A 16,748-nucleotide genomic window follows, 5' to 3' on the forward strand; every position below is an offset into this window, starting at 1 on the left:
TCCAAGCTCCCTTCCAACTCTACTATTGTATTGTATTATAAAGCAGCCACGCCATACCTGTTTGATGGTAGAGTTGGATGGTTATTTCAATGCCATTTGTTTCCTGATCAAGGTGAATCTTGATTTAAACTGTTTGCTGTTCTGATTCTGGGATGACTTCCAGATTTAAAGTGAAGCAATAACATTAATGAGAATGAGATGGAGACTCTAGACTTACAAACAGGGAAAAATCTATCTGTAACGTCTATCTCCCAGTCAAATTTCTTTGCCAAGAAAACAGAAGCACTATATTCAAAGTAAACTATGCAGATGGATTGTTGCACTTATCATATTGCTTCTTCCCCCACCCACCCCTAGTGGCCCATATAGAATTCTTTATCAGCCAAGCATGATTGGACACACAAGGAATTTGTCTCCGAGCATCAGTTCTCAGTGTACATACAAGCAACAAGCAATAAGAATGGTAATAATAGGCAGAAGAGAAATTGAGATTATTTCCTCCCAGAGATGCTTGATATACCAAGTGCCAGAAAGCCTAGCCAGTGTGGTTAGAGTCCTCTACCAGACCATTTTGGCTATAAAACAGCTGTAGAAAAAGAAAACAATAACTTGTGTTGCACTATAGAAGATACCTGCTAATAATTCTGAAGGTTGACAGGGATCCAAACCATGGCAAGACTTTAAAATGGAGCAGAAGCACCCAAGACATTCAGCTAGAGGAGAAATGGATGGAATGGGAAGGACCAAGAATTTGACTGATAGATTGATTGACTGACTGACTGATTAATTGATTTTATTTTATTTGTAGGGCCAATCCTCTTGCAATAGTGAATCTGGGCAGCTAACACCACTTAAAATACCAGATACAAATAGCAACAAAAAAAGGGAATATAGTAAAAAGGCATAAAAGAATACCATGGGTCAAGCCCATTAGCAGTAAGTTATCAAAGTGTCACAGAGTCTGATGCCATTTTTTTGAAAATAGCCACATCTTTAAAGGCTTCCAAAGGGCTACTAGATCAAGGCCAACCTCATCCCAAGTGGTAAGGTATTCCAAAGAATATGGGCTGTACAGATATTTCTCAGGCAGATGAATTTTACCTAGCCAGGTTTTAATTTAGCTTATCCAATGATGTTAACCCTAAGTAATCAAATAATCAGTACTCTTTGGCACAAATGTGACTTTTAAGTTGTAGGTGACTTTTAAGTTGTAGGCCTATCTAAACTGTTTAGTTTGTTGCCTTGGTGAGGGGTTGTTTGCTTATGAGCTACGGAACCTGTATCATAAGTGACAAATAGTACAAACTAGATTCTCTTAAGACAATACTGTAAGGCCGTAATGCAAGTAATAATCAGTATACAGGTAATCCTCAGTTTATGACCAAAATTGAGCCCAAAATTTGCATTGCTAACCAAGATAGTTGCTAAGTGAGTTGCACCCCACTTTATGACATTTCTGTCAGAGTTGTTAAGCAAATCATTGCAGTTGTTAAATAACTCATGCTGTTAAGTGAATCTGGCTTCCCCCACTGACTTGTCAGAAGCCAGCTAGGAAAGTTACAAGTAGCAATCACATGGCCCCAAAACATTGCAACTGCCATAAACCCCAGTTGCAAAGTGCCAAGATTTTGATCATGTGACTATGGAGATGCAACAACTTTATTTTTTATGCTACTGCACTGAAAAAAAAACGTGGAAGTCGTTTTTTTCTTTTTCTCCTTTATGCACTTTTCTTTCTTCCCTCCCTATTTCCCTACTATCTTTATTTTCATTTGATATTATAATTTATATTAAAAAATGTAACTTCCCAATGAACTCCAATGATAAAATCTATTTAAGGTTCAAAAGATGCTCGGAAGAATATCTATCAAACTCCCTTGAATCTGGACATCGCAGTTAAATAAAGTACATAGTACTAGTTGATTTATAAAAAAACTATTGGGCATGTACACACATGTGAAAAACAACACTTACATACTAAGTTTGATTGTAATGAAATGCTTGTCTTTGATTTAGCGAATTAATTCTTTCCATCTTCAAATTACAAAGTCATCCACAGAAGCCTATCTTCCCTGTTTCCTTTTCTCTATAGTCCCAATATTGCAGAATAGACCTTGCAAAAAGACCTTTTCTCCCTGCTGGCCATACAGAAGTGCCATTTTCTTTCTCAAGTGAAAGTGGTTGGAAATGGAAATGAGAAAAAGCAAAGTACCCTGCTACTTGTGTGCAGTAATCTTTTACAAAAATGCATGGACCAGAGGTTGCTGGAAAAAAGGGAAATGGCTGTTTGCACATCATTTGCAAATGTTTAGCAGCTGACTAAGCTTTGACGACTCCAGTTGGCATGGTGTCAAGTTCAGGGGATGGTGTTGTGATAAAGGGGATAAAGCTAATGGAAGAGCTGTTTGTATGAAACTTGCTGAAAGGGTAGCTCCAGAGTTTAGAGTTAGGGAAGCACAATGATTATTCTGCAAGTTATTTTGCAGTCCATGGATGCTAGACTCGGAAAATAGTGGGAACCTGGGACACAGTATACTGCCCATATCCCCATCTTCCCTGTATCAATCTAACTGGCATTTCTCACTATATTATCCTGTTAGACAAGAAGTATCCAGTCTTAGATTTTGGTTAAGGAGATCTCTGTTAGATGCTGACCTTAAAAAAATGCTGACATTTTGAGAATCAGATCTTGAATTTTAAAGATTTGAAGAGAGGGACTCACATGTAAATAGTGCAATAGTGCCATTGAATTGAAAATTCACCCGTTAATGTCACACCTTCTTACTCACTTTGGAGCTGGCTCAGAAAGCTTCAGGTATTAACCATCATGGGGATGTATAGGAATGACTATTCCGGAATGAATATTATGTGCCTCCCTGACTTATTTGCATATAGATTTAGCTAACCTGGGGAAAAGAAATGGTATTCTTGTTTATCAACAATTACATGATGATGCAGAAATTTTGCAGTTCTGTCAGAGACAAAGCCATTGGGAAAAAAATACAAATCTTTATGAAAACCAAAATTTCAAGGGGCAAAAATCCATTCTAATACTCACTATTAAAATAGGCAAAACAGTTAATACCTCTTTCATCTCTTCTTGTTAGGAGACATTGAGTTGGGTTCCTTGTAACTGCATGGACAAATAATTTGCCAGCACTCCTATCCTTAGTAACATCTCTTAGTTCTTCAAAGGACATTCTACTAATCTCTGTCATCTCACAATCCTGTTTATCATAATCCTTTATTCTAGCTAGTCCATGGGCTCCGGGCTCAATGTATGCATGTTTGCTTGCTGTTTATCACCTCAAGGGAGCAATCACTCTTATATTTGATCTAGGAATGAATGTTGGGTTATAAGAGTCCTGATGCCCTTGACATCTCTAAATATGTGGTTTGAAGATGGCCATCCTAATTCCCCTGCTGTTTCTCTGGTTATTTGTTGTCATAAAATTTCTCCCTATTTTTCATCATCTTTTCTAAGTTTGTCATTACCTTCCTCAGCTTAATATTTATACTTCTCTGGCATCTTCTCCATCTGCATCTGTTCTTGAGCTAAAGAAAACAAAATTAACCAAGCTTATCAAGGTAGTGACAAACTTAGAAAAGAATTTCCATGAGAACGATCTTCATTTGCATCTGTACAGTTAATAGACATAAGCATATTTCCTAATGCTTATGGTCTATGGTTTCCCATTAACTAGAGGATTGCCTTCTGCTCACACCCAACCAATAGGCTGGTCACCCAATAGTTAACCTATACAACTAATGAATGACAAGACCAAAGGTATACTTAACAGTAAAGTATATCTTCGCTTCACTTTCAACTTTACTCACAAAGGTGATATTAACAGGTAGTCCTGGACTTACAACAGTTCATCTAGTGCAGTGTTTCTCAACCTTGGCAACTTGAAGATGTCTGGACTTCAACTCCCAGAAGGGAATTCTGGGAGTTGAAGTCCAGACATCTTCAAGTTGCCAAGGTTGAGAAACACTGATCTACTGACTGTTCAAAGTTACAACAGCACTGACTTATGGCCATTTTCACACTTATAACTGGTGCAGCATCCGCATGGTCACGTGATCAAAATATGGTTCATATTTATGACAGTCACACTGTCCTGGGGCCACGTGATCACCTTTTGCGACTTTCTAACAAGCAAAGTCAGCGGGGAAGCTAGATTTACTTAACAGCAATGTTACTAACTTAACATCTCTGGAGATTTGCTTAACAACCGGGGCAAGAAATATTGTAAAATGGGACAAAATTCACTTTACAAATGTCTCGCTTAGCAACAGAATTGGGCTCAATTTTGGTCATAAGCCGAGGACTGCCATACTAGGAAGTTTTTGTTCTTATCAGTTTTGCTTTCAGAGCTACTGGAGCCATCAAGCTCTTTCCCACCTAAATGACCAGTGATACAACTGCCCAAAATATTTCTACCAACGAGCTCTTGTATGACTACTGACTTACAAGTCCTAATGTTTGCCATCACTTTCACCTAGCAGAGTACGCAGGACATAGCTTGATATGCCCAATAAAGAAAGCTACTAGCCATGTTAGCATATTATCTTACAAGGTATTACACAAAACATATTATATTGGTATAATTATATAAAGAGTTATAACTCTATTGCTTTGCCACTGGAGTTACAAACATCTGAATTGTGAGATCCAGAATAAGCTTGTGCTCACATCAGGTATCTGTGATTGATACGTTATCATATGCTTATAATTACCATCAGCAATATACGTGGGAGTGTCTCTTTATCAGCATTATAAAGCCAGGAAAAGAGTATTATGCACCCAAGTCAATATTCAGTAATTAAGTTGGAAAAGAGGTAGAAAAGAAATTGTGTAGAGTGGCCAAGTTACAATGGACTAACTTTCCCTAATTGTAGTTTGGATTATAGGAAGGAAGAGGTTTGTTTCTTAAAGGAGCACAGTGTTTTGAAAAAATGTACATTTAAAGAAAAGCTTAGTCAAAGCTAATCATTGTGTCTTAACCACAATTATTATGTTTTTCCTAATAGATTTTTTTTGTTTATACAGATATCTTCTTCAGTAAAAAGTTTGAACAGGGGTAATTACAATATTTGTATTTCTCTCTAAGATTACGTGAGGGTGGGTGTATGTATACACACTACCACCAGGTTTTTCCAGGCTTTTTCTTTTTAATTTTATTTGTTATGATCGTTTTCCTTTCTAATTCTGCTTTTTTGCTTTGAGGTGTTTAATTTAAACATCTGTACTGGAATTGCCCTGGGGTTAATTAGTTTGATGGTAATTTCTTCACTGAACTTGGACTTTTTTGCTCTCGTGATATGTTTACTTCTAACCCTCTTGACTTCAGCGTGCTTAAGATTGTCAGCTTGAAGGATACCAATATGTGGTACAGGTTTCTGCAAATTAGATCCTACGATATTGTTTTATGGAAGAGGCAATCTTTGTCTGGCTCATCTGAGGAGATCTGTCCAGTATGGTTGAACCGCTGGCATAGCTTTCATGTTTTTCGGAGCACATAAAGTCTCACAACTATGTCATTGTATCACAACATGCCTATTACAATTAATAATTTTATGGCACCTGACTCCCAGCAACTCTGGGTGGTTTAGAAATTATTTAAAACATGAGAAACAAGACAAATGAAAACCACAAAGGCATTGTTTTGTTTTTCTTCTGCATCGTTATTGGATTATAGTTATACTTTTGTTTATTGGTCTTGAGGGGCTTGAGCGATGGCGAACCTTTTTCGCCTCAGGTGCCAAAAGCATGTGCGCTATTGCGCGCACTCGCGTGCCTACCCCCATAATTTAATGCCCCCCATGCTGTGCTCCCTGCACATGCATGCATGACACACACCCCCGCTGCTGCACACATGCGCGCATGGCTTTCTAGGAGACTGGGGAAGGCAAAAACAGCCTCCCCCGTCCCCTAGAGGCTCTCCGGAGGCCAGAAATGGCCCATTTTCTGACCCCCGATGGGCCCGGAAGGTCCGTTTTTCGCCCTCCCCAGGCTCCAGAGGCTTTCTACGAGCCTGGGAAGGGCATAAAATGGCCCAACATGGAAACCAGAAGTTCAGGAATGGACTTCCGGTTTGTGCATTCGGCCATTTTTCTCCGTCCAGAGGCTTTAGGAGGCTTCCCTGAAGCCTTCGGAGGGCGAAAAACAGCCCAACGCACAAACTGGAAGTCATTTCCCGAACTTCTGGTTTGCACTTTGGACGGTTCAGGAAAGCATCCGGACGGTGAAAAACAGCCGAAAATCAAGGCCGAAAATCAGCTGGCCAGTGTGCGCATGCATGCTGGAGCTGACAGGGCAATGGTTTGCATGCCATAGGTTCGCCATGATGGGGCTAGAAGATCAGGGGTGGGCTTTTCATTTTGATCATGGAAATTTTGGGGCTGCAAACTCTTATTCTCTCATCTTTTCAATTATGTGCATTAAATTGGGGAGAGGCTTGTTAATCTGGATGACCAGCCCACAAATACGGGCACTTCTTCTTTACTGACTACTCATTCAGTGACCAAATTCACAATGGCATTGAAAATACAGACTTACAAATTGTCCTCAAAGTTGTGGCCATCACATTTCCCCAGTCCTGCAATCATGATTTGTGCACTTGGCAGCGGGGATGCTTTTACAATGATTGCTATATTCTGCAGTCAAGCAATTGCTATTTGTGACCTTCACAGCCAAGTCAGTGGGAAAGCTGGCAGAAAGTTGCCAGTTGTGGTACTATGCTGTCACATTTAAGGAACCATGGTGATTCGCTTAACAACTGCAGAAGAACTGACATCAGTCATGTGTGATGTTTCAATTAATGACTGCATCACTTAGCAACAATGTTCCTAGTTCCAAGTGTGATAAGTGAAGATTACCTGTAACTAATTAAGAAGTGGTCTCCCTTGCAGTTCAAATAATAAGTGCACAACCAACAGAGACCCAGCCCGGCTAACTCCTCTTTCACATACTACAGAGTGGATGGGGATCTCTTCTTCCTTTTTCCAAGGAAAACAACTCATGCCAGAATTTCTTGGTCAGCCTGCTCTCATAATGGATGCTCATGGAATAGATGCTCCATTGTGAGGACATGTTTTCAGCAAACAATGGGGGCATCTTTCTGCTATGATAATAAGCCTCTGCGGGTGAGCCCTTATTTAGTAATAATGCCTGAAGAGAAAAAATGTTTGTGTTTGAACAGAAATGCCTAAAAAGCAACTGTGCAGTGTGAGCAATGAGTGAGTTAGGATGATAATCTGTGGCCTGGACAGCAGAGAATTTCTTCCCAGTAATGCTGGAAGTGTTGAGAAGCCTGCCTGCTCACTTCCTGTCCTCACACAAATGTCCTTGTAAAAAAAAAAATCCACTCCCTTGTGGAAGGTATCTTGGCAGAAATATAGCATCAACATGCAGCTGTTTTTCCCCTCTTCTCTTGTCAATTTGAATGATCAGAGCTGCATTCTGCAATTTGACAAACTCCAGTTCTTCAACATTTAATCCAGAGGCTGCATGTTGTTTGCACAAATCTAAACAACTACATTACTGGATGATAGCCAAGAAAGATGAGTCCACCTTCTGCCACCTACTAGTCAATAAGTCAGGAAAAAGTTAGAAAAAAATCAGGTGCAAAAGCATCCTACTCATCATAACCTCTTTCTTTATGCAGTGGCTGCCTCGGGGCTGCACAAAGCAGGCAATCCTTAGACTGCGATTAAAGGAGACAAACTAGTGTCATCTAGTGGATTTCCACCATACTATCCTTTTGTAGCTAAAGCAAGGTCTTTCTTTTTTGAAAGAAATACAAGTGTGATTAATACAGTTCATATCAGAATTATTCTACTTTGCTTTCTGTTTGCAGTCAACTTATATATAGAATAATGAAACTTTATAAAGCAGGAAGTACTTGCCTGAGTGCTGATGAATGGGGATTCCACTTTACCCCACCCTACTAGTGAGTCATAGATAGAAGAAAGACTGAGTAAGTTGGAAATAGTTGCTGGAACATTGAGCAAAACCAAACAAGACGAAATCCAACAGATTCAACCTCTCTTCTCCAAACTAAACATAATATTGGGTATTATTCCCCATCCTACCAGTTCTAGCAGGGTTGGCATGTTCTAGGTCTCATCTGTGAAATAATGTCTCATAGAAGGACCTAGACCCCTGGTGGCAAACATATGGCCCATGGGCCAGATCTGGCCTATAGGGTGCTTAGATCTGGCCTGCAGGGCCAGCCTGGGAATACCAGCCCATAGTGCCTCTGCTAGCAAAAATGGGGCATGACCCTACCCCTTTTTCAGCCTGGACACGGGACCCCCCCCCGCACGCTGCCACCCCATGCCGTGTTTTGGCTGGCAGAATGCTGCAGGTGGCCGTTCAGATTGAAAACAGGCTGCAGAGGTGCCATTCATAGCCCCCCACACCTCATTTTGATATTGCAGAAGGCCATCCAGGCCAAAAAATGGGATGTGGGGCAGCGGTGTGCCCCATGCCCCGTTTTGGCCGGCAGAATGCTTCAGGAAGTGTCCATCCCATCTGCCATCTGTCCCGTATCTCCCCCCCAGTGGCGGGGCACTGGCCAGCCCACAGAATACAACTACAGTGCTGATCCGGCCCTCAAAGAAATCCAGTTTGACACCCCTGGCATAGACTGTCTCAGGGGATGAGGGACTTCCTTTTGCTGGAGGTACTTAAACAGAGGCTGGATGAGTTTCTGTAGAAATAGGAATAGGTTTCACCAGTCGCTTCTAATTCTTACATTATTTGATTCCAGGAAATGAGTTTTTTCTGAGATTGAGAAACAATGCTCTATAGAGATTGTGGTTGGCTCTTGGTTTGCAATGGAAAAAGTCTTAAAATCTCCAAGAGCAGATTTCATTGTTAGAAGATCCTTTGCTTACATTTGTTTTTGAGGAAGCTAAACCCGGTCTCTGTGTATAGATTTAAATAGTTGCAATTCCACTCTGGTTTAGGGTTTTAGAGGTTAAGTCTAGGTTTCTTCATCTAAAGTAATTTGTACATCCCAGCTGTCTTTCCAGATACTGCTAATTCTCAGGACCTGTCAACTTAAGCCAATATATTCAAGACTAATGAATGATAGGCATTGCAATCCATATCTGGAAGATAGCATGTTACCCATCCTGCTCTAGGATGCAGTCTCTTCAATTTCTACAAGAAAACCCCATCATGTATGGTGATGTTGCTAATTTATTAAACATGTAGGCCACCTGACTTTTTTTAAAAGAATTTTTATTAAACACACAATAAAACATTGGACACAGTGCAACTGTCCTGGCTTTGTCTTTGCCACACATACTAAAATATAAGAGAGATATCATAAAAACCTTGCTTATTTACATTTGGTCTATTCCAGGGACGTGCGGTCAGGGGAGGCAGGGGAGGCAGAGCCTCACCGCTCTCATAATGAAAATAAAATAAAAGGGAAAAGGGAAAAGATGCTGAGGAGCCTTCTGCACACATGGTCCGGGAATGGGACCACGTGTGCAGGAGGCTCCTCTAGCCTCAGCCTGCCTCCTGCGCATGTGGTCCCATTCTCCGCCTTCCTGAGTCAACACGAAGGGGACCGCGGAGCGCAAGCCGCGGGACCACAGAGCACGAGCCGCAGTCCCCTTCATGTTGACTCAGGAGTCAGGAAGGAGGGGAATGGGACCACATGTGCAGGAGGGTGAAGCTGCCTCAGCCTCCTGCACACGTGGTCCCATTCCCCGCCTTCCTGAGTCAACATGAAGAGGACCGCGGCTTGCGCTGATGACATCACCAGCCTCACCAGCCATAAACCTCACCGCACGTCACTGGTCTATTCAGTATTTACAAATATAAAGACATCTTACTTCTATCTATATTGCTTTCAAGTTTATCTTATCCACTTTCAGTCTGTTATAATTACATACATAATTCTAATTTTCCATTCTATAAATACTAATCATTTCTTATTTTAGGTCCCTCTTTTCTGTTCCAAACATCGATAAAATTTATTCCAGGTCTTGTAGTATTCTGTTTCACCTTTATTCTTCAATTCCTACATCAATCTATCCATTTCAGCGCAAGTCAGAATTTTCCTAATCACTTCCTCTTCTAGTGGAATTTCTGTTTTTCCAGTTTTGGGCAAAGGCCATTCTTGCTGCTGTTATAATATGTATTATTAAGTAGGTTACTCCTTCGCTATATTTCTCATTTATAATTCGCAGAAGGAATAATTCTGGTTTAAATTCTATTTCCCCTCCAGTTAACTCTGTCAGCCATATTTGAATTTTCTGCCAATATTACTTTGCTTTTTTACATGACTACCACATATGGTAGTACGTGCCTGATTCGTGATTGCATTGCCAACATTTTAAGGCCACAGGACTTTTAATGACTTTGGATGACTCACAATAAATATTGTAATAAAGAAATTACAATAAAATAAATAAAACAAAAAAAGATAAAATATAGCAAATTCAGTGAAATGAGGAGTCTCATTCTCCCTTCCAAATATATTTTTTTTCACTGAAATTAACTCCCTGAAGCAGCGATTCTCAATCTGTGGGTCGCGACCCCTTTGGGGGTTGAACGACCCTTTCACAGGGGTCGCCTAAGACCATCGGAAAAGACATATTTTCAAAAAAATACGGAAAACATAAAATAATTTTATGGTTGGGGGTCACCACAACATGAGGAATGGTATTAAAGGGTCGCGGCATTGGGAAGGTTGAGACCCACTGGCCTAGAAACCCACTGGCCTAGAAACCCACTGGCCTAGAGGATTAAGCAGACCTCATGAGGAAGAGGCATACTGAACACACAAATGCAGTTGGCAATGTGGAAGGAGCCACATGGCTTTTAGGAACCCGGCGCTGTTCCTGCAGGTTTAATCTTTTTCCAACTCCCACTGTCTCTTCCTGAGGCATTGAGGACAAATTAGCCACAGGAGGTAAATCGAGAGTAGAAAGCCCAGCACCTTAAGCTGGGAGAAAGGAGCAGGGAGGGAGGAGAGACTCACCGCGATCTCTCCGGCGGCTGCTAGGTGTAATAAGCGAGCTAGAAACTCCCGCCGGATTTCAAGCTCTCTTTTCTTGTGAAGTTTTCTCAGCAACACTTTCACACACACACACAAAAACCAACCGGGGTCCCTTGTTAATTCTCCCCCCGGTTTGCCCTTTCGAAAATGCGGGCTGGCCAATACCTGCGAAACCTTATTAGGAAATGTATGTCGGAGTTTTGAGCCCAGGTGGGAAGCCGGGTTTTGAGTGAGGGCATGTAAAGGTGGCCCAGGGTGGTTGTGGGGGCAGGCAGCCGCTGCCTACGGAGCAGACCGCTTGCAGTTTTGACAACAAACGCTGGTGACCTGCCGCTAGCCAGAGGGGAAAAGTCAGCCTCCTTGAGGCAGAAACTGATGGGCTGGCTGTGCGAGAGGGGAGGGCGACCGGTGTGATGGCCTGGGGGATGGGGAAAGAGGAGGAAGAAAACAGCCATGGTCGCTGCGATAAATAACCTCCGCAGTTATACAGGTGTCGGGGGCGGGGGGAGGTCGCTTTAGATGTTGGAGATTCCAGAGTCCATGGGGACACGGGTTCCCTGAGCTAATCAGTTTATGTCCCAAAGGTTTATGTCCCAAAGGTGCTTTTTCTGGAGTCAACTGGACTTTGTTTTTCCTTTGAAGACGTTTGGCTTCTCATCCAAGAAGCTTCTTCAGCTCTGACAGGACAGTGGGGAGTAGAAGGATATATATATATTCCTTGGAGACTGAAATCCTTCCATTCCCCACTATCCTGTCAGAGCTGAAGAAGCTTCTTGGATGATAAGTTATGAAGTAGCAATGAAAATTTTATGGTTGGAGGCCACCACAACATGAGGAGCTGTATTAAAGGGTCGCAGCATTAGGAAGGTTGAGATCCACAGCCCTAAGTCTACTTGCTTATTTCAAAATATTATTTTAAAGTTTCAGATTTTTTAGTAAAGTGCAACATAGTTTTTCATACTCTGCCAAATGGTTGATATCCTTTGTTAGAAATTGTTTAATTCTGCCAGAGGTTCCTAACAGAGGCTTGGCTTCTCTTCTTTCTCTAACTTTAGGCTGCACAGAAATAGATCAATGTTCTTTTTAATATTTATACAATATGAATTTGGCCAGGATGTCTCTAAACTGAGCTTATGGAGTATTACAACAAATGTGATTTGTGCAACAGTATTTTGCTTTTTAAAAAAGTTATAATTGCCTGGATTCACACAACATATTTGGCCAAACCTAGTGCTTTACTCATAATACAATTTAGCCTGATATCTGTAAATTCCATAGCGTAAATGGTAATTACCTGTTGTACTACTATAGGACAACAGTCCAAAAGAGAGCAGTTGGCTTGTAAAATCCAGATTTAAATCCTTAGAGTGAAATAGGAAGACAAAGACAATAAAGACATGCCTTTGTAATAAAGACATACAGCGGAGTAAAGTAATTATAGAATAAACCAATTTTATATCCTTGTGAATCATCCTAACTTCTACCCTACCTATCTACTACATCAGACATTGCATTATAATTATAACACATTAAAATCTATGTATTCTATGTAATATACTAAAAGTTTGGTAGGAAACCAGATATTAGAGGCACCAGTTGACTATTTCAAATTTGTTATCCTTGGATATCAATACAATACAATACAATAGCAGAGTTGGAAGGGACCTTGGAGGTCTTCTAGTCCAACCCCCTGCCTAGGCAGGAAACCTTACACCACTTCAGACAAATGGTTATCCAGCATCTTCTTAAAAACTCCCAGTGTTGGGGTATTCACAACTTCTGGAGGCAAGCTGTTCCACTGATTAATTGTTCTAACTGTCAGGAAATTTTTCCTCAGTTCTAAGTTGCTTCTCTCCTTGATTAGTTTCCACCCATTGCTTCTTGTTCTACCTTCAGGTGCTTTGGATAATAGTTTGACTCCCTCTTCTTTGTGGAAACCCTTGAGATATTGGAACGCTGCTATCATGTCTCCCCTAGTCCTTCTTTTCATTAAACTAGACATACCCAGTTCCTGCAACCGTTCTTCATATGTTTTAGTCTCCAGTCCCCTAATCATCTTTGTTGCTCTTCCCTGCACTCTTTCTAGAATCTCCACATCTTTTCTACATCGTGGCAACCAAAACTGAATGCAGTATTCCAAGTGTGGCCTTACCAAGGCATTATAAAGTGGTATTAACACTTCATGTGATCTTGATTCTATCCCTCTGTTGATGCAGCCTAGAACTGTGTTGGCTTTTTTGGCAGCTGCTACATATCATGTTTTTGGTTGCCATTTCTATTGAACCAGAACAGTTTGCAGGGAACCTTCTGATAGAATCTTCTCATTCAATATCAATGCTGCTACAAAGAATAGATGCTAAATTGCTAACAAGAATATCTTGCAGGTCATAGAAAACACAGGTAGCACGGTGGCTCAGCAGTTAAGATGCTGGGTTTGTTGGCTGGAAAGCTGGCAGCCCAGGTTCGAGACCCAAGCTCCACACAACAGGGTGAGCACCCATCCTTACCCCAGCTCCCGACCTAGCAGTTTGAAAGCATACAAATGCAAGTAGATAAATAGATGTCACTTCAGTGTGAAGCAGGCCTGTCAAACTGGCAGCCCATGGGCTAGATGTGTCATGTGCAGACCACGCCCACCCCGGCTCCACAAAGGCAAAAACTGTTGCAATTTGTCACAATATGTCATGTGACATGATCGAGACCAGTGATGTGAAGGTAACAGAATTCTGTGACATCATGCTGGCCATGCAGTCGCATGAAATGTCTTCAGGTAATACTGGCTCAATGGCCTTGAAATGGAGATGAGCACACTGCCCCCTAGAGTCTCCAGCAATTAGCAGAGTAAAATCCACAGGGACTCCATAAAAAGAAACATAAAGTCAGACCTAATATACATATAGTAATTTTATGGAAAGATGAGGCTAGTCAGAATTGGATGTGTAATTTTGAAGAAACATTTTCCAAGTTCTAGCCTCTATCACGGCTTAATCTCAAGCAACATCATTTGTCTAGTTTGATGTCATGCTTAGATAAAAAGAGAATGGTGAGGACCTTGCAGTGACTGTTGGTTACAAATTAGAATTTGAATTAAGTTCACGATAACTGGTCCCTAAATTTAAAGCAGCATACCACCTTTCTAGATTTCTTAGGTGAAGCTAGGTTAATATTTCCCAGTTTTCTTCTTGTGTTGGGCAGAAATCTCCAGGAATACCCTTTCCCATAAATGCAGATTTGTTTTTTTGATCTAAGGTCTAACTCTCATGTCCTTATTTTGGGTTCTAGGAGAACTGCTGAGGCACCAGTTGTCCCTGTCAAGCAGGGTGTATCATGATTTCTTTTGGAGGAATTGCTGCCAAGCTGGAAAGAGACCGTCTGCGAGCTGAGGGTGTGGGTGATCACCAGAATTCTGTGAAGTACCTTGGTCAAGATTATGATACCCTGAAGCAAGAATGTTTGGAGAGTGGAACATTATTTGAAGACCCCCTATTTCCTGCTGTTCCCTCAGTCCTTGGCTTCAAGGAACTGGGCCCTAATTCTGGCAAGACCCGTGGGGTGCGCTGGAAGCGCCCATCAGTGAGTATCTGTGTGCTGAAGAAAGCTTTAGTAATGTGAGGAGTTGATATCGTGGTCTGCATTCAAATATAGTAGATTTCATTGTGGCTTACTGAACAAACTCTAATATATTTGCCAAAACCTTATTTTAACAGATCCATTTTAGTAGACTTCAGATGCAACATCTTTGTCTGGACAGCATCTCAAACTAACTGACAAATTAATTACATCCGAAGTAATTTGGACTAAGCATTAAAGATAGATAGCAGTAAATGATATATGTTTGGATTTAAAGGACACTTAGGAGTTAAAATTTAACAAGAATATCTTAAATAAACCACTAAATCAAGGCTTTACTTTAGTTATTTTTATGGTCTCTATCTGTGTTCTTATTAGTAGTATTTCCTGTTCCTAATTTCAAAACATCTGTGCAGTTTATGAAGTATGGACAGGAGCCAACTCCAGGACTGATTACAACACTATTCAATAACTGGATTAATGTATTGTATTAAGTCTTGACTCAAACAACTATGCAATGTTAAGTATTCCACAGATGGCCTGGTTAGTATACTATATTGTATTAAGCCATAAAACTTCGTGGCTACATATTTGTAGATTATCCCAGGTCTATAATTTAACAGATGTTATTTTGTAAACTTCATACATAGCATGACTAAACTATGAAATGCAAGCTGATTACTTCAAATCTCAGTTCTGTTATAACTTTCTTTCCCCTTTCCCCTTCCATCTGTCACGCAGATTATTTAAGCATTACTAAAGCAATATAATTGTTTGAGCAGATACAAAAACAATTGTTAAATATGGAACAAGGTGAAGTTTTTTTAAAAAAATAGCTTATTTAATTCTCTTAGAAAATTACAAGATATGAAATTAATCTTATAATACAGATTAAGATAAATATGTAGGGCAAAGATTCATTGATACAACTCATAACACATGGATTAGAATTCATTTTTATTTAGATATGCATAGGAAATTGCATGTTGCACAGCAATCAAATACTGTAAATATTTAAACAGGAAATTGCATCATTTTCAATATATAGGGAATACTGTTGGGCTCATTATCATGGGCATTAGTTTTCTCAGGCCTCTACGTTTTGGTTTACAAATACAGGATGGAGAAATAGTCTTGAATAAACACAGCCATTTATGCTCCTAATATAGGAAAATGTTACAAGGCTATGCGTGGCAAAGTCATGATTAGTGATGCAGGATATAACAGTTTGGTTGCAAAAATAAAGTTATATTAAAGACCAGTGACGTGCGGTAAGGTTTATGGCTGGTGAGGCTGGTGACGTCATCAGGAAGGCGGGGAATGGGACCACATGTGCTGGAGGCTCAGGCTGCCTCAGCCTCCAGCACACGTGATCCCATTCCCCGCCTTCCTGAGCGTGCTCCGCCGGCTCGCGCTCCACAGTCCTCGAAAGCGACTGGGGAATGACGAGAACCTTCCTGCCTCTGCTGGACTTTGCGCGCTGCTCGCAACCTACCTGAAAACATGGTCATGTTTGAAGTGATCTTCTTAGAGAAACTTTAGCACAACTCCTAATAGTGTCTTTATACTGTAGATGTCTACCAACTATGGGACCACAGAATCATCAATTGGTGATTCTGTATAAATTGAATCATCAATGTATATATAATCACCATTCCCTGTAAAGCAGAGAGTGTTTGCAGAGCTTTGGAATAAGCTCACAAAGTCACACAATGCCATGTAAGGAAGGTGGTTACAGGATCTTAGTGGGTGAGAGTTCTACTGGTTATAAAAGACAATAGACCTGTTTGATTAAATAAAGTATTATGCTGAGTCTCATAATAGAAGAAAAGGAGAACATGCATTTGTAAACGTACAAAAGAATTAGTGGGTCTTATAAGGTCGGACTTATTGTTGGCTAGAAAAAGCAATACAGGAACCTAGAGGAGAATGGATAGCGAGTAACTTTAGTCTTGCTCAGAAATCCATTTACCTATTTTTTCTTTAGTCACATTGTATGCATATTGTATTTCATGTTTTCACGTGTGTTTGTATGGGAACAATGAGGAAACCTCCTTCATAATATATCTTTTGACAGGAAATTGTAGATGACCCTCAGTTTATTGTTGGAGGCGCAACAAGGACAGATATTTGCCAGGGGGCTTTGGGTGAGTA

At 40.6% G+C, this 16,748-nt stretch overlaps 1 protein-coding gene across 1 annotated transcript in view; it reads left to right on the plus strand.

Moving 5' to 3' along the window:
• CAPN11 (calpain 11) overlaps positions 1 to 16,748 on the plus strand; it is a 50,931-nt gene that overhangs the window by 4,198 nt on the left and 29,985 nt on the right. The window contains exons 2-3 of the mRNA XM_081941557.1: positions 14,307 to 14,597; positions 16,672 to 16,741. Of these exons, the coding sequence (XP_081797683.1) occupies positions 14,352 to 14,597; positions 16,672 to 16,741 (316 nt within the window). The 5' untranslated portion in view covers positions 14,307 to 14,351. The remainder of the gene's footprint in view (positions 1 to 14,306; positions 14,598 to 16,671; positions 16,742 to 16,748) is intronic.

This window comes from Natrix helvetica (genome assembly GCF_964273705.1).
Source record: "Natrix helvetica genome assembly, chromosome: 2".
Lineage (NCBI taxonomy): Eukaryota > Metazoa > Chordata > Lepidosauria > Squamata > Natricidae > Natrix > Natrix helvetica.